At 34.6% G+C, this 19569-nt stretch overlaps 1 protein-coding gene across 2 annotated transcripts in view; it reads right to left on the reverse strand.

The window, feature by feature from the left end:
• Positions 1 to 19569, reverse strand: part of RPS6KA6 (ribosomal protein S6 kinase A6) — a 182682-nt gene that overhangs the window by 34671 nt on the left and 128442 nt on the right. For both annotated transcript variants that reach the window (XM_027053734.2, XM_053201420.1), the window contains 2 exons: positions 9610 to 9771; positions 772 to 848 (listed from right to left, as the gene is read on the reverse strand). In XM_027053734.2, the coding sequence (XP_026909535.1) occupies positions 772 to 848; positions 9610 to 9771 (239 nt within the window). The remainder of the gene's footprint in view (positions 1 to 771; positions 849 to 9609; positions 9772 to 19569) is intronic.

Genomic DNA, 19569 nt, shown 5'->3' on the forward strand with positions numbered 1-19569 from the left:
AAGTCATCATATTCATAACTTATATTTATAAAGCTCCTGTTATGTCAAACATATTTAAATTTTACTAAATTCTTTCTTTAAAAGTCACACCTAAGTACATTATATAATTACATTATAATTCTTCAAATTCCATTCTTTGCAATATACTGCTAAACTTAGCCTTTTTTCTACAGCCATAAATTTTTATTCCTAAATAAAAGTGCTACTAATTATTAAGAGTACAACAGCAATTATATTATTTATAAATTACCAACATTAATATATTCAATTATTAAATTTGTTTAGTATTTATCTGTTTAAGGGAAGGCAGCTATGTGTTTCTGTAGTTGAGTATTCTGTTACTATTCATATTTTTTATAAAGTATGATCTTACTTAATCTCTATCATCAGAAGAGCCAGAATTCAAGTACTTTCAAAAAATTAACTCAATATCAAGAAACTCAGTGGGCAAGTACCCATTGAAAAAGAAATTATTATGTTCAAGTAAACATTAAAATATTAATGCACTGAATGTATAATATCAAAATAAAAATACATGTTTTAATTTTAAAAGTTTTAGTTCTAGTTGAAATTCTTTTAATTATATACCTGAAGAGTACCACACTAAACACTTTATTTTTTTACCTTTTATAAATAAACAATATATATTATTTTAAAATGTTGGTACTATTTTATTTAAGGCTATTTTCATCTGTCCATTTCTTTCCAGATGAAAATATACAGATGAAATTCAAATTATGATGTGTATTATTTTGAATATATGTTTCTTACCCAGCCAGCATGGTGTAAAAAAGGACACCTAGGCTCCAAATATCACAAGCAGCATCATAGCCCTGTTGCATAAGAACCTGAAGAAGAAATATATATTATCTGGTATCACTCAGTATAAACTCAGTTTTCTCATCTGAAAGACCATTGTTGTACTTCCAATAATCTCACAAATGTTCACAATTTAAAAACTTACATCATGTAAATCTTTTCAAAACTAGATTCATTTAATATTAAAGGCAGAGCCTTTGCAATTAGCAAGCATTGAATAAATGGCTAAAAATAAGGTGATTAAGTAACATGGGTCATAAAAGAAACAACTTTGAATATATGATCCCTGACTCCAATAAACTTTCACTCCTACTCTTAGAAAAACCAGACATAGACATCAAAATTTAAGATTAATGTATACAAAGAGCCTAATATGTACTATATACAGTACTGTCTTTTCATCCTGACACTATGAGGTACATATTATTATTTCAATTTTGAATATGAAGAAACTAAGGCAAATGTCACATAATTTGCCAAATATCAAAAAACTAGTAAGTAGTGTAGTAGGTATTCTTACTCTAGAGCTTGTGTTTTTAATGTCTATGATAATTGCCTCCTTACCATGCAAAAGATGGTAAGATGATATACACATTTATGAAAGCAAAATGAATTTATATCTTACATTCAAGGCTTATGTATTGGAAACAGTGGAATATTTATGGATCACAAAAACACATTTGATAAAATTCTGAATGGCTTAATTAATTTTTCATGCAATAATTTAGGTAGATGATTTTTGTTCTTGGGGCTAGTGTTAATAATATCAAACAATATATTTATTATATATTCATGTGAGGTTTCTATATGAAGTTAGTAGAGTTTTGTTGAAAATAGGTGAAATGGATTGTAAGACAAATATTTTTAAAAGTCTATACCAACCAAAGCAATCTACACATTCAGTTCAATCCCTATCACAATACCACCAGCACTTTTCACAGAGCTAGAAGAAACAATCCTAAAATTTGTATGGAACCACAAATACCTCAAATAGCTAAAGAAACCTTGAAAAGGAAAAGCAAAGCTGGAAGCATCACAATTCTGGACTTCAAGTCATATTACAAAGCTGTAATCATGAAGACAGTATGGTACTGGCAAAAAAAAGAAAAAAAAAAGACACACAGATCATTAGGATAAAATAGAAAAACCCAGAAATGAACCTACAACTCTATGGTCAATTTATCTTCGTCAAAGGAGGAAAGAATATCCAATGAGAAAAAGGTGTCTTCAACAAATGGTGTTGGGAAAACTGGAAAGTAACATGCAAAGGAATGAAACTGGACCACTTTCTTACACTATACACAAAAATAAATGCAGAATGGATTAAAGACCAAAACAAAAATGGATTAAAGACCTAATGAGAGACAGGAAGCCATTAAAATCTTAGACGAGAACTGAGGCAGTAACCTCTTTGACATTGGCCTTAGCAACTTCTTTCTAGATGTGTCTCCTGAGGCAAGGGAAACAAAAGCAGAAATAAACTATTGGGACCACATCAAAATAAAAATATTCTGTATAGCAAAGGAAAATAGTCAACAAAACTGAAAGGCAACCTTCTAATGGGAGAAGATATTTGGAAATGACATATCTGATAAAGTGTTAGTGTAAAACCGCTATAAAAAACTTATAAAACTCAACATCCAAAAACAGTTACAAATAATCCAGTTAAGATATGGGCAGAAGACATGAATAGACATTTTTCCAAAGAAGACATCCAGATCACTAACAGACACATGAAAAGATGCTCAACATCACTCACCATCAGGGAAATACAAATCAAACTACAATGAGACATTACCTGATACTGGTCATATTGGCTAAAATTAACAACACAGGAAACAGCAGGTTTTGGTGAGGATGCAGAGAAAAGGGAACCCTCTGACACTGTTGGTGGGAATGCAAACTGGTACAGCAACTGTGGAAAACAGTATGGAGGTTTCTCAAAAAGGTAAAAATAGAACTACCTTATGATCCACACTGCACTATTAGTTATTTGCTCAAAGGATAAAAAATACTAATTCAAAGGGATACATGCACCCCAATGTTTATAGCTGCAATATCTCCAATAGCCAAATTATGGAAACAGCTCACGTGCCCATCAACTGATGAATAGACAAAAAAGTTGTGGTATATATACACAATGGTATATTGCTAAGCCATCAAAAAGAATGAAATCTTGCCACTTGCAAGGTAGAGAGTATTATGTTAGGCAAAGTAAGTCAGTCAGAGAAAGACAAATACCATGTGATTTCACTCATATGTGGAATTTAAGAAACAAAACAAAGGATCAAAGGTGAAAAAAAAAAAAGACACAGAGAGGCAAACCAAGCAACAGACTCTTAAGTATAGAGAACAAACTGATGATTACCAGAGGGGTGGGTGGGGTGCTGGGTAAAATAGATGATGGGGATTAAGCAGTGCACTTGTGAAAAGCAATGGGTGTTGTATGTAAGGGTTGAATCACTACATTGCACACCTGAAAATAATATTGCACTGTATGTTAACTAACCAGAATTTAAATAAAAATTTAAAAATATAAAAAAATAAACCCACTGCTAATGCTTTTAGGCATAAAAACAGAATAAAAATACTATTAATACCTTAACACTGGGGAGTGCATAGCCAGCAGCATGAACATTTCACTTATAAAAGGTTAAAAATATTAATGTTTGGTTTTGACAATTGTCATACATGACTAATGAGTATCTAACTTAAACTTCAAGATATATTTTTTTCTTAGTCGAAATGTACTTACAAGAACAAGCATATGTGCAAACTTGAGAAGGTAAAGAGTTTATCAAAATGCCTGTGTAATTGGCTTACCTACATAACACAAGTAGGGACCACAAAGGCTAATAAATAATGAGATATAGCTAAACCACTCACATCACACAACTTCCCTCCAATTTACTATATGTTCCTTTAACTCAGGATCATTTTTAGACCTCAGTATACACTAAATATTAGTAGGAAATTATAAGTTGTTTGCTTTTATAAAAAATAAAATGTTTTGGAGGATATATTATTTTTTTGCAACATAGTTATAGTAGAAAAGCATCTCTAAGTAAACCTTAAGAGGTTGGTCAGGTTGATACATATCAAAAAGTGAATGCATATTTTTCTTTACTGTTAAGCCAAAATTGTACTCATTAGCATATCTTTTAGCAAACAAACATTCTATTTACTGTGATGAAATAGTGAATTTATACCCCCATAAATGCTATTATTTATTCAAATATCTGCACGGATACTTGAATCTTTCTGATTCTAGTTTAAAAGAGAATGTATTTCATATACTTTATTGCTAATTTTTGAAAAGGTCTGAAATTTAGAAACTAATCCTACACAAAACCTCTGTATTTCATTCATAAAATTGTATAAATATTAATATATTGCTTAGCAGAGGCTTCAGCATTTGATAATAAAACTTTTCAAAGTATTTTGAGGGGAGCCTGGGTGGCTCAGTTGGTTGAGCATCCGACTCTTGAATTCAGTTCAGGTCATGGTCCCAGAGTCGTGGGACCAAGCCCAACAGGCTCTGTGTTGAACACTGTGTGTGGAGCCTAAGATTCCCTCTCTTCCTCTCTCTTTGCCCCTTCCCCACTAATGTGCTCGGGTGTGTGTGAGTGCACATGCTCTCTCTCTCTCTCTCTCTCAAAAATAAAAAAAATATTTTGAAAATACAAATACTACCCAAAGATAGTTCAAGCACTAGTTATGGAGAAATGGTTTTCAGACGACCACTTGAAAACCTTCACTATTACAATGATGAGAATGTCATAATACAATGGCAGTCTGTGAAGATAAAAAGCATAAATGGGCTGTATTCTACTTTGTGGACCTGAACTCATTTAAAAATGTTTACCTCCTGACTAACCTGAAAATATTTACCTAATCATTAATCTAAACACAAACATACTCTGTATTTTTCCTTTCAATGTCTGACTTTAAAATGTTCATTTGGGACACACTTAGCCCTAACCTTTTCCCAGTGAGAAGTTTCCATCATACCAGATCCACAAGATTAAGTCAATATTAAAAATTCAGCCATTAAAATGGTTATTCTATACCCTTCTGTTGTCTACTGCATAAATGATAGACTATTTATGATGAATATATATCCTATATTTAACAGAAAAGCCCAAATCTTAAATATTCTACCTTCTTATCCTTACAAAAGCCTTAAATATTCTAGAAAGGCTAATTTTTCAATGTGTAAGCTATATTTCTTAAACCTAGGGGCAGTGCAATAACCCCTTTGTGGATCATGTATTTGTTCTGATATTTATTTTTGGAAATACAGTTTCTATATATTGTAATGTGATAAAAATTTGTACATTCATTATTCTATGTACTTAATTGAAATAGAGATTAAATTACATTTCCTGGATATGTACATAATTTTTATATGGCAAACCTCTTATCATAAAAACTTTATAAATCAGATGTTATGTTTCCTCTTCAACATCAACATCTTAAAGGAAGAAAATAAATTTTTAATACGGGAATTTTTAATTATTAATAAGTTATTTTTTATTTTCTATATTTTTATTTTTATTATTAAATATACTATTTCATACCTGAAACCAATATAACACTGTATGCAAATTTTACTTCAATAAAAATATATATACTTTTTAAAATTTAATTTATTGTAAAATTGGTTTCCATACAACACCCAGTGCTCATCCCAACAAGTACCCTCCTCCCTGCCCATCACCAACTTTCCCCTCTCCCCCCACCTCCCATCTACCCTTAGTTTGTTCTCAGTCCTTAAGAGTCTCTTATGGTTTGCCTCCCTCCCTCTCTGAAACTTTTTGTTTTTGTTTTTTCCCTCTTCCCCTCCCCCGTGGTCTTCTGTTACGTTTCTCAAGATCCCCATATGAGTGAAAACATATGGTATCTGTCTTTCTTTGCCTGGCTTATTTCACTTAGCATAATACCCTCCAGATCCATCCACTTTGCTACAAATGGCAAGATTTCATTCTTTCTCATTGTCAAGTAGTATTCCATTGCATACATAAACCATATCTTCTTTATCCATTCATCCGTTGATGGACATTTAGGCTCTTTCCATAGTTTGGCTATTGTTGAAAGTGCTGCTATAAACATTGGGGTACAAGTGCCCCTACGAATCAGCACTCCTGTAACTTTTGGGTAGATTCCTAGCAGTACTATTGCTGGGTCATAGGGTAGATCTATTTTTAATTTTTTGAGGAACATCCACACTGTTTTCCAGAGTGGCAGCACCAATTTGCATTCCCACCAACAGTGCAAGAGGGTTCCCGTTTCTCCACATGCTCACCAGTATCTATAGTCTCCTGATTTGTTCATTTTGGTCACTCTGACTGGCGTGAGGTGATATCTGAGTGTGGTTTTGATTTGTTTTTCCCTGATGAGGAGCGACGTTGAGCATCTTTTCATATGCCTGTTGTCCATCTGGATGTCTTCTTTAGAGAAGTGTCTATTCATGTTTTCTGCCCATTTCTTCACTGGGTTATTTGTTTTTTGGGTGTGGAGTTTGGTGAGCTCTTTATAGATTTTGGATACTAGCTCTTTGTCTGATATTTCATTTGCAAATATCTTTTCCCATTCCGTTGGTTGCTTTTAGTTTTGTTGATTGTTTCCCTTGCAGTGCAGAAGCTTTTTATCTTCATGAAGTCCCAATAGTTCATTTTTGCTTGAATTCCCTTGCCTTTGGAGATGTGTCTAGCAATAAATTGCTGCGGCTGAGGTCAATGAGGTTGTTGCCTGCTTTCTCCTCTAGGGTTTTAATGGTTTCCTGTCTCACATTCAGGTCTTTCATCCATTTTGAGTTTACTTTTTTGTATCGTGTAAGAATGTGGTCTAGTTTCATTCTTCTGCATGTTGCTGTCCAGTTCTCCCAGCACCATTTGTTAAAGAGGCTGTCTTTTTTCCGTTGGATACTCTTTCTTGCTTTGTCAAAGATCAGTTGGCCATACATTTCTGGGTCGAGTTCTGTGTTTTCTATTCTATTCCATTGGTCTATGTGTTTGCTTTTTTGACAGTACCATACTGTCTTGATGATTATAGCTTTATAGTAGAGGCTAAAGTCTCAGATTGTGATGCCTCCTGCTTTGGTCTTCTTCACTATCATTTTGGCTATTCAGGGTCTTTTGTGGTTCCATACAAATTTTAGGATTGCTTGTTCTAGCTTTGCAAAGATTGCTGGTACAATTTTGATTGGGATTGCATTGAATGTGTAGATAGCTTTGTGTAGTATTGGCATTTTAACAGTATTTAGTCTTCCAATCCATGAGCATGGAATGCTTTTCCATTTCTTTGTATCTTCTCCAATTGCTTTCATAAGCTTTCCATAGTTTTCAGCATACATATATTTTACATCTTTGGTTAGGTTTATTCCTAGGTATTTTATGATTCTTGGTGCAATTGTGAATGGGATCTGTTTCTTTATTTTTCTTTCTGTTGCTTCATTATTGGTGTATAAAAATGCAACCGATTTCTGTACATTAATTTTGCACCCTGCACCTTTGCTGAATTCATGTATCAGTTCTATCAGACTTTTGGTTGAGTCTTTCGGGTTTTCCATGTATGATATCATGTCATCTGCAAAAAGTGAGAGCTTAACTTTATCTTTGCCAATTTTGATGCCTTTTATTTCATTTTGTTGTCTGACTGCTGATGCTAGGACTTCCAATAATATGTTAGACAACAGCGGTGAGAGTCAACATCCCTGTCATGTTCCTGATCTCAGGGGAAAGCTCTCAGTTTTTCCCCATTGAGGATGATATTAGCTGTGGGCTTTTCATAAATGGCCTTTATGATGTTTAAGTATGTTCCTTCTATCCAGACTTTCTTGAGGGTTTTCATCAAGAAATGATGTTGTATTTTGTCAAATGTTTTTCTGCATCTATTGACAGGACTAGAAGAAGAACAGCAAAGTCACCCCAATCCAACAGAAGAAGAGAAATAATGAAGATCAGAGCAGAAATAAACAATCCAAAAAAGCAGTAGCACATATCAGTGAAACCAAGAGTTGGTTTTTGGAAAAAAAAATTGATAAACTTCTAGCCATGCTTCTCAAAAAGAAGAGAGAAATGACCCAAGTAGATAAAATCACGAAGGAAAATTGATTTATTATAACCAATCCCTCAGAAACACAAGCAATTATCAGGGAATACTATGAAAATTATATGCCAACAAACTGGACAACCTGGAAGACATGGACAAATTCCTAAACACCCACCCACTACCAAAACTCAAATGGGAAGAAATGGAAAATTTGAAGAGACCCATAACTAGTGAAGAGATTGAATGAGATGTCAAAAATCTCCCAACAAATTACAGTCCTGGACCAAATGGCTTCCCTGGGGAATTCTACCAGACATTTAAAGCAGAGTTAATACCTATCCTTCTCAAGTTGTTCCAGAAAATGGAAAGGGAAGGAAAACTTCTGGATTCATTCTATGAACCTAGCATTAACTTTGATTCCCAAACCAGACAGAGACCCAGCAAAAAAAGACAACCAGAGGCCAATATCCTTGATGAATATGGATGCCAGAATTCTTAACAAGATAACTAGCAAATTGAATTCAACAGCGTATAAAATGTTTTATTCACCATGATCAAGTGGGATTCATTCTTGGGCTGCAGGGCTGGTTCAATATTTCCAAATCAACCAATGTGAAAAATCACATCAATAAAAGAAAAGAAAAAATATTTTTCTAATAGCTACATTAAAATACAGATTTATTGATATTCATATACAAATGTCTTGCTATATGTGATGTGAAATATTATCCTGAAAGTTATAGTATTTGATATAAAAAAAACCCAGAAAACATGCACATGAGATGAGATAAGAATTCATCCTCAAATTATTTTACTCTTCTTCTCTGGCTTGAAACATTAAATTTTTCCAACATCTGACTTGAAACATTCAATTTTTTAACATGAAGATTTTTGTGTATTCTGATTTATGTTGTATATATGATAATTCATATGGGTTATCATTATTCATAGCATATAAGAACAGTTCCTAATTTATAAACAATAATATGTATATGGCCAATTCCATCCCTGATTTATTTTTTATCAATCATAATTACAGTCCTGTTGAGGTTGCTACTGTCAAAGCTCCTATCCCCAGTATCAGAAGTGACTGTTGGAAGTTGGTAAAAATGAAGCCTCTACCCCTTTACCTCCCCAGACTCACCTTTCCCGACTCTTCCCTCTAAGATCTACAAATGAGTATTATGTGCCAAGAAAAATCCCACTGCTTATAAAAATCCCTGTGAAGCTGTTTGCTCCAGAAATTATATCTTAAAGACAATCATGGGTGGTACTGCCCTTATAAGTTACATATAATGTTAAATATAAATTACCTCTTCTTCAGCACAAACTAAAATATCTGCAAATTTATCCTGGTTTTATTACTATGGGAATGTTGAGTCTTGAAAAATTTATTTAAGTACTTTGAGCCTCAATTACTTCATTTAGAATATTTAATGTTGAAGATGGGGTTATCTCTATTCTCCTCCCAGCTTTACAAGGGTATGATTCTGATGCTAGTACATAACACAAGAGAATACAATAGTCTGATTATTATACATTCAGGCTAGTTTCAGATGTGAGTTACTAGTCTGAATATTTATATTAAGGGTTATCAGAATTTGTGGATTTAAACAGCTTTATAGTTGGGAAAAGATAACTCAGTTTTTACCTATCAACTATAACACATATATGACATTATATATATTCAACTAAAAGAAAAGAACAAAAGGCTAATACTAAAGTTTTAAAGAATACCTCAGGTGCTACAAAGTTTGCAGTGTAGCATGGAGTTAAAAGAAGTCCATTTTCTCCACGAAGCTGTTTTGCAAACCCAAAATCACAGATCCTAATGGAGTCTGCATTGGCCGATTCATCCATATATAAAATATTACTAGGTTTAAGATCACGATGAACAACCTTGAACATAAAAGAAAAAAATATATTTCTATAGTGAACTATATATATCTATGAAATAACACATTTTGAGTTAACATATTTCCAGGAAAAATAACTTTCTAAATTATAAAAATTTGAAAATGACACTCTCTCCAGTGTTGGTAGCCTTGACAGCCTGAAGTATGTTCCAGTTTCTATTCAAGCCACAAGGTTCATTAAACATTTCCAATCTCAAATATTAAAACTCAATTCTCAGTTCCATTTCTGGAAATAAGGGACTAAGACCCTACTCAACGCTCTCCTCCCCACAATAAACAACTCTAAAGCTTGAACAAAATTGAAAAATCAACTACATGAAGATACTGGAGAATGGACAGAAGCAGACAGACTCTGATGGGATGCGTACACTTTGTTAAGGAGGGAAAATAGGGAGCTATAAGTAAGGCTCCCATATCTGTGGCTTTTAGCCTAGGATTAAGTGTAGTTCTTATGTCACCCAGTGATGGTGAAAACACATGTGGAAAAGCCCAGTCTTTCTGGCATGGAGGAACATAAAAGAGATGCTAAAAAACAGTGAATGCTTGTGAGGAATTCTGTACAAAAAAGAGCCAAAACTGACTCCTGAGTTAAAAATGTATAGAAGAGGCTCAATGTAATTCATACAAAGACAAAAGATAACAGAGTCCAGAGTTGCTACCCAAAAAGCAAAGAGTTTTCAGTGCAAACACTGCCATGAAAATTATCCACCAAAAAAAAAAAAATAATAATCATTGAAGAAAAATATCATTACAAAAAATCTTCATAATATTCAAATATGCAATATATAATCCAAAATTATCTAATTAACAAAGAACCAAGTAAATGGAACACAGTTTCAGGAAAAGAGAGTATCAATCAATTCCAAGCCCAAGATGAACCATATTGGACCTAACAGATGATTTTAAAGTGGCTGTTGTTATATGTGACATGATGAAGCTGCTAACTAATGCCATGGTATTAATCAAATTGCAGTACATAAATGTATCAAATCAATATGTTGTACACCTTAAACTTACATAATGTTATATGTCAATTATATCTCAATAAAATGAATTATTCAAACTTCACAAAACATTAAAAAATTAAAACATAAAATGGCTATTATAATTACATCAATGAAGTAAAACAAAAACATGCTTTCAATGAATGAAACTCTCAAGAAGAAAAACAGAAACAATGAGAACAAAATGAAATGCTAGAAATGGAAAATTTTCTAAACTTCCTTATGTGATGATTTTCTTACTAATACTATACACTTCATTTATTCTAGTCCTATATTTGATCAGCATTTCACTACACTAAAAGTTACTTAAAGATAAGGACCAAGTCTTACTCATGCTTGAATCTGCAATACATTTTACAATGCCTGGCATGAAGAAATGTTCAATATACGCCTGTCAAGTTATTTAATTGATGTAAGAACCTGAAGGTTCTAAAATAAAAGGGAGGAGTGATCAGGATGGTGGAGAAGTAGGGGGACCCTGGCCTTTCATTGTCCCTCAAACACAGCTGTAATGAGGTCAGATTACTTGGAGTACCCAAGAAATAGATCTGCAGAGTGGCAGAAGTATCTCCATAGTTGGAGGGAGACAGCTTGGCAAATGCAAGATGCATGGAGGTGATTTGGGGGACAGAAAAAATAAGAGTCATAGAGGGGAGGAAACCCCTTCTGGAGAGACAAAGGGGAGAGACAGAGAGAAGGGTTGAGAAAGTGTGGCATCGCATTAGCACAAGAGGAAAATCTCTGTGGACCATGGATTGGGAAGCAAGAAGTAATGAGTGTCCCAGTTCGGTTTTGCAAACAGCTTTTGGAGTTCAAACTCTGAGGTTTTGGAAGTATGCGACTTTCTCCAGAGTGGAGCCATGGCTCATGGTCCTGGGGAGGAAGGATCTGGCCCTGGAGTGCATAGCATGTAGATATTTATGGTGTGCACTGGGAAAGAACAGTCCCCTTCCTGGAGTACTTTTGGAAGAAGGTTTGTTGCCTCCCCAAGGACAAAAGACCCTGCAGGTGCCAGCCAAAAGCCTTTTATCAGCAGGGTGGAGAGGCTCTACTCCAGAGAACGGGAGCAGATCCACACCTTGCCAGGTCTTTAAGAGTTTGGGTTTTGAATCCCAGCCATGAACCAAGGAGAGGCACGGGATAGTTGTGGCACAGGTAAAACTTACTGCCATCGCTATTCTGTGAAGGCTTCCTGTATAGTGAGGGTTAAGATCCCCGCTCTGGAGACAAGAGATTGGTGTGGTGCCATTTTCCCCACCAAAACCAACATGGTGAGATTTCAGAGAGCAACACAGTGACCCTTAGTGGAGGCGGGCCCCAATTTCACCAAACCCTTCACCTCTGTGCCTAGTAACTGCTTATTTACTGGGGCAAGACTGATTCCAAGCCAGTGCAGCTGGCCTCTTTTCCAGACCAGCATAGCTAACACCTTTCAGGCACCAAGAGAGAACTCTTTTTCTTTCTTTTTTCCTCCTTCTTTTTTTCTTTTGTAATCAGGCTCATAATACCTGATTTTTTTTTGTCATTTCATCTTCTATTTTTCCTTGGATCAGACTTTTTTATTCTTTTCTTTTTCCTACTTTTCTCTTTCCTTCTACTTTTTTCTTTCTTTTTCCTTGGAATCAGCTTTATAGTTTTTTTGATTCTCTGTTTGTTTTGTGTGTGTGTGTGTTCCCTTTCTTTTTCTTTTCTTTTTTTTTCTTTTTTTTAACGTTTATTTATTTTTGAGACAGAGAGAGAAAGAGCATGAACGGAGGAGGGCCAGAGAGAGAGGGAGACACAGAATCTGAAACAGGCTCCAGGCTCTGAGCTGTCAGCACAGAGCCTGACGCGGGGCTTGAACTCACGACCGTGAGATCATACCTGAGCCGAAGTCAGACGCTTAACCGACTGAGCCACCCAGGCGCCCCTCTTTTTCTTTTTTTATGGGATCAAGCTACTGACACCTTTTTTTCCTCCCACAGTTCCTTCAACAACAAATCAAAGCACACCTGGGTAAAGGCCCAACACTCCACTACTGCAAGGCAGGAGGATCTCTGCAGAGGACTGACTAGTGCTAAAAAAACAGCAAAAACGAAACAGCAGAGTGCCAACATTGTAAACCAGAAACACTTGCTGAAATGCCAGGCCCTCGACAGTGTGTGACCAATTTTTCATTTAGTAGTACTGTCAGGTGCACGAAACATAACAAGCTTTTAAAACACACAAAAACAGAAACTTAGCCAAAATGAGAGGATGGAGGAATTCTCCCCAAAAGAAAGGTCAAGAAGAAATCACAGCCAGGACTTGCTCAAAACACATATAAACAACATATATGAAGAAGAATTTAGAATAACAATCATAAGACTGCTAGTTGAGCTTGAAAAAAGCATAATACACACAAGAGAGACCCTTGCTGTGGATCACAGACTTAAGAACTAGTCAGGATGAATTTTAAAATGCTATAGGTGAGATGCAAAAGAAACTAGATACAGTGACAGTGAGGATAAAAGAAGCAGGGGAGACAATAGGTGAAATAGAAGATAAAATTATGGAAAATAATGAAGTTGAAAAGAATAAGGAAAAGAAATTACTAGATCATGAGGGGAGAATTATAGAACTAAGTGATTCCATGAAACGAAACAATACCCATACCATAGGAGTCTCAGAAGAAGAAGAGCACGAAACAGGGACAAAAGTTTTATATGAACAAATTATAGCTGAGAACTTCCCAATCTGGGGAAGGAAACAGGCATTCAAGTCCAAGAGTTACAGAGAACTCCCTTTAAGATCAACAAAAACAGGTCAACATCACAACATATCATAGTTAAACTTGCAAAATACAAGGATAAAGAGAAAATTCTGAAAGCAGCTAGGAACAAATGGCCCTTAACCTACAAGGGTAGACACATAAGGTTAGCAGTAGACTTGTCCACCAAAACTTGGCATGCCAGAAGGGAGTGGCAGGAAATATTCAATATGCTGAATAAGAAAAATATGGAGCCAAGAATCATTGATCCAACAAGGCTGTCATTCAGAATAGAAGGAGAGATAAAGAATTTCCCAGACAAAGAAAAAATATGAGAGTTCATGACTACTAAAGCAACCCTTCAAGAAATTTTAAGGAGGACTCTTTGAGAAAAAAAAAAAAAAAAGACCAAAGCAGCAAAGACTACAAAGGGCCAGACAACATCACCAGAAACATGAAATCCAAAGATAACACAATAACACTAAATTCATATATTTCAATAATCACTCTGAATGTAAATGGACTAAATGCTCCAATCAAAAGGTATAGGGTATCAGAACAGATAAAAAAAAAACAAGATACATCTATATACTGCTGTGAAGGAACTCAGTTTATACCTGAGGACACCTGCAGAGTGAAAGTGAGGGGATGGAGAACCATCTATCATGCTAATGTATGTCAAAGGAAAGCCGAAGTAGCCACACTTATATCATACAAACTAGATTTTATTTATTTGTTTATTTATTTATTTATTTATTTACAATTTTTTAATGCTTATTTATTTTTGAGAGAGAGACAGAGTGTGAGTGGGGGAGGAGCATAGAGAGAGAGACACGCAAAATCCGAAGCAGGTTCCAGGCTCTAAGATGTCAGCACAGAGCCCAATGCAGTGCTCAAACTCATGAACCGCAAGGTCATGACCTGAGCCAAAGTCGAACACTTACTGACTGAGCCACCCAGGTTACCATACAACTATATTTTAAAGCAAAGACTGTAGCAAGAAGTTAAGATGGGCATTATATAATATTTAAGTGGCTTATCCATCAAAAATATCAAACAATTGTAAATATTTATGGCCCCAAGTTGGAAGAACATGAATATGTAAATCTATTAGTAATAAACATAGAGAAATTCATTGATAGTAACACCATAATAGTAGAAGACTTTGATACCCCACTTATAGGAAAGGAGAGATCATATAAGCAGAAAAGCAAAGAGGAAACAATGGATTTGAATGACATAGTGTATTGGATGAACTTAACAAATATATTCACAACATTTCATCCTAAAGCAGCAGAGTACACATTCTTTTTGGTGCATATGAAATGTTCTCGAGAATAGATCACATAATGTGTCACAAATCAGCCCTCAACAGGTACAAAAGATTGAGATCATACCATACATTTTTTTCAGATCACAACGTTATGAAAATTCAAGTCAACCACAAGAAAAAATTTGGAAAGCTCTCAAATATGTGGAGGTTAAAGAACATCCTACTAAAGAATGAATAGGTGAGCCAAGAAATTAAAGATGAAATAAAAAGTACATGAAAGCAAATGAAAATAAAAACATGACAGTCCAAACCACTTGGGATGCAGCAAAGGCAGTTCTAAGAGGAAAGTACATTGCAATTCAGGCCTATCTGAAAAAGCAAGAAAGGTTCCAAATACACATCCTAACCTTACACCTAAAGTACCTAGAAAAGGAGCAGTAAGTAAAGCAAAAAAGGCAGCAAAATAAGGGAAATAATAAAGATTAATGCAGAAATACATGATATATAAACAAACAAACAAAAAACCATGGTAGAACAGATCAATGAAACTGAAAGTTGGTTTTTTGAAAGAATAAACAAAACTGATAAACCCTTAGCTAGACTTCTCAAAAAGAAAGAAAAAAAAAAAAGGATCCAAATAGGCGAAATCACATATGGAACAGGACAGATCACAACCAACACCAAGAAATACAAACAATTATAAGAGAATACTATGAAATATTATATGCCAAAAACTGGACAATCTGGATGAAATGCACAAATTCCTAGACAGTCACACACTACCAAACCTCAATCAGGAAGAAACAGAAAATTTGAATAGGCCAATAAACAGCAAAGAAATTGAATCAGTTATCAAAAATGTCCCAACAAAATAAGAGTCCTGGGCCAGATGGTTTCCCAGGGGAATTCTACCAAACATGTAAAGTAGAGTTAATACATATTCTCAAATTTTCCAAAAAATAGAAATGGAAGGAAAGCTTCCAAACTCATCCTATGAAGCCAGCATTACCTTGATTCCAAAACCAGTCAAAGACTCCTCTAAAAAGGAGAATTACAGGCCAATATCCCTGATAAACGTGGATGTAAAAAATCTCAACAAGATATTAGGAAATCAAATTCAATAGTACATTAAAAGGATTATTCACCATGATTAAGTGGAATTTATTTCTGGGCTTTAGGGCTCATTTAATATTTGTAACTCAATCAATTTGATAAAACACATTAATAAAAGAAAGGATAAGAACTATAAGATCCTTTCAATAGATGAAGAAAAAGCATTTGACAAAATGTAGCATCCTTTCTTGATAAAAACCCTGAAGAAAGTAGGGATAGAAGGGAATATACCTCAACATCATAAAAGTCATATATGCAAGGCCCATAGCTAATGTCATCCCAAATGGGGAAAAACTGTCAGGAAAACGACAATGGGATGTTCACTCTCACCATTGTTGTCCAACATAGTACTGGGAACCCTAGCATCAGCAATCAGACAACAAAAAGCAATAAAAGGCATACAAATTGGCAAAGAAGAAGTAAAACTTTCACTCTTCACAGATGACATGATACTCTACATGGCAAATCTAAAAGACCCAACGAAAAATCTGCTAGAACTGATATGCAAATTCAGCAAAGTCACAGGATATAAAATGAACATACAGAAGTTTGTTATATTTCTATACACAAGTACTGAAGTAGCAGAAAGAGAAATCAAGAAATCAATCCCATTTACAATTGCAACAAAAACCGTAAGATAACTAGGAATAAACCTAACCAAAGAGGTAAAAAATATGTTCGTTGAAAACTTTGGAAAGCTTATGAAAGAAACTGAAGGAGAAACAAAGAAATGGAGAACATTCCATGTCCATGGATTGGAAGAAAAACATATTGTTAAAATGTCTATACTACCAAAGCAATCTACACATTCAATACAATCCTTATCGAAATAACAGCAGCATTCTTCACAGAGTTACAAGAAACAATCCTAAAATTTTATGGATCCAGAAAAGACCCTGAATAGCCAAAGTAATGTTGACAAAGAAAAGCAAAGCTGGAGGCATCACAATTCCGGACGTCAAGCTGTATTATAGAGCTCTAATCATCAAGACAGTATGGTACTAGCACAAAAACAGACACAAAGATCAGTGGAACAGAATAGAAAACCCAGAAATGGACTCATAAATATACGGACAACTAATCTTAGACAAAGGAGGAAAGAGTATCCAATGTAAAAAAGATGGTATCTTCAGCAAATAGTGCTGGGAAAACTGGACAGCAACATGTAAAAGAATGAAACTGGACTTCTTTCTTACACCATGCACAAAAATAAATTCAAAATGTGTGACAGGAAACCATCAAAATCCTAGACAAGAAAACAGGCAACAACCTCTTTGACCTTGGCTGGAGCAACTTCTTACTAGACACGTCTCCAGAGGCACGGGAAACAAAAGGAAAAAGGAACTATTAGGACCTCATCAAAATAAAAATATTCTGCACAGTGAAGGAAATAATCAACAAAACTAAAAGACAACTGATGAAATGGGAGAAGATATATGCAAATGACATATCAGATAAAGGGTGAGTATCCAAAATCTATGAGGATCTTGTCAAACTCAACACCCAAGAAACAAATAATACAATAAATAAATGGGCAGAAGACATGAATAGACTCTTTTTCAAAGACATCCAGATGCCTAACCTGAGAAGATTCTGAATATCACTCATCATTCAGGAAGTAGAAATCAAAACCACGATGACACACCACTTCACACCTGTCAGAATGGCTAAAATTAACAACTTAGGAAACAACAGATTTTGGCGAGGATATGGAGTACAAGGAACCCTTTTGCACTGTTGGTGGGAATGCAAACTGGTGCAACTACTCTGGAAAACAGTGTGGAGTTTCCTCAAAAAATTAAAAATAGAACTGCCCTATGACCCAGTAATTGCACGACCAGGAATTTATCCAAAGTATACAAAAATGCTGATTCAAAGGGGCATATGTACCCCAACGTTTATATCAATGCTATCAACAATACCCAAATTATGGAAAGAGCCCAAATGTCCATCCACTGATAAATGGATTAAGAAGATGTAGTATATATATACAATGGAATACTATCTAGCAATCAAAAAGAATGAAATCCTGTCATTTGCAACAATGTGGATGGAACTAGAGTGTATTATGCTAGTGAAATAAGTTAAGCAGAGAAAGACAAATATCATGATTTCACTCACATGTGGGATTTAATAAACACAACAGATGGACATAGGGGAAGGGAAGGAAAAATAAGATAAAAGCAGAGAGGGGGGCAAACCATAAGAGATTCTTAAATACAGAAAACAAACTGAGGGTTGCTGGAGGGGTGTTGGGTGGGGGAATGGGCTAAATGGGTGATGGGCATTAAGGAGGGCATGTGTTGAGATGAGCACTGGGTGTTATTTGTAAATAATGAATCACTGGGTTCTATTCCTGAAACCAATACTACACTGTATGTTAACTTATTGAATTTAAATTAAAAAATAAATGTGTATAAATTAAAATAGTAATGAAAAAAGTTATTTTACTCTTCTCAAAAATTCTGATTACACTTTTTTTAGAGAGTTTTGGTAACAAAAATCAAGGAATTAAATTATAATAGAATTATTCCTTTAGCACTATGCATTTTATTTCAAAATATTGAAAATATACTCTCCTAAACCACACACTGAGTAGTCTTATTTTTCTTAATTATAATAAGGCCTTATGTAGAATTTTCATTGTGCCAATTCTTAATAGTACATTTTTTAAGTGTTTTCATCTTAAGCAAGTATAGTTGCACAATTATGATGGATTCAAACTGAAACTTTTAAATGATTTGTGACTTTGTTTCCTTGTATAGCTGTATATAATAAAAGTTGACCTTTTTTTCATAACTCAATTCCTTTGCTTTCTATATGAAGACATAGGAAGCAAAATAACAGGCCTGCTCCTCAACTACAAGTTTTAATATGCTAATACTTCAAATTTTTAGAATCCAAATTTGCTATTGTATTTGGAGGAGGGGTTGGCAAGGATCAAGATATATAGTCCTCTGGACATTTTTGTAAAGAAGACATACAGATGGCCAACAGACACATGAAAAGATGCATTTCATCATCAGGAAATACAAATCGATACCACAATGAGTTACCACCTTACAATTATCAAATGGCTAGAATCAAAAAGACAAGTAATAACAAGTGTTAGCAAGGATGTGGAAAATAGGAAGCCTCGTGCACTGTTGATGGGAATGTTAAGTAAATTGGTACAACCAGTGTGGAAAACAGTATGGAGATCCCTCAAAAAAAAAAAAGAAAAAAGAAAAATAGAAATACCATATGATCTAATAATACCAGTAGTATTTACACAAAGAAAACAAAAATACTAATTGAAAAAGATATATGCATCCCTGTGTTTATTGCAGCATTATTTACAATACCCAAGGTATGGAAGCAACCCAAATGTCCATCCGTATGTGAATGGATAAAGAAGATAGGATATGTGTGTGCGTGTATGTGTGTGTGATGGGATATTATTACACAGCCATAAAAGATTAGAGCTTGCCATTTTCAACAACATGGATGGACCTGGAGGGTATTATCTAAGTAAAATGAGTCAGGCTGGGAAAGACAAATACCATATAATTTTACTCTTAAGTGAAATATAAAAAAAATGAATAACAAATAAAAAGCAGAATCAGACCTATAAATACAGAGACAAAATGGTGGTTTCTAGATAGTATTAGGTGGTGGTATGGG

This window comes from Acinonyx jubatus, chromosome X, assembly GCF_027475565.1.
Source record: "Acinonyx jubatus isolate Ajub_Pintada_27869175 chromosome X, VMU_Ajub_asm_v1.0, whole genome shotgun sequence".
NCBI classification, from domain to species: domain Eukaryota; kingdom Metazoa; phylum Chordata; class Mammalia; order Carnivora; family Felidae; genus Acinonyx; species Acinonyx jubatus.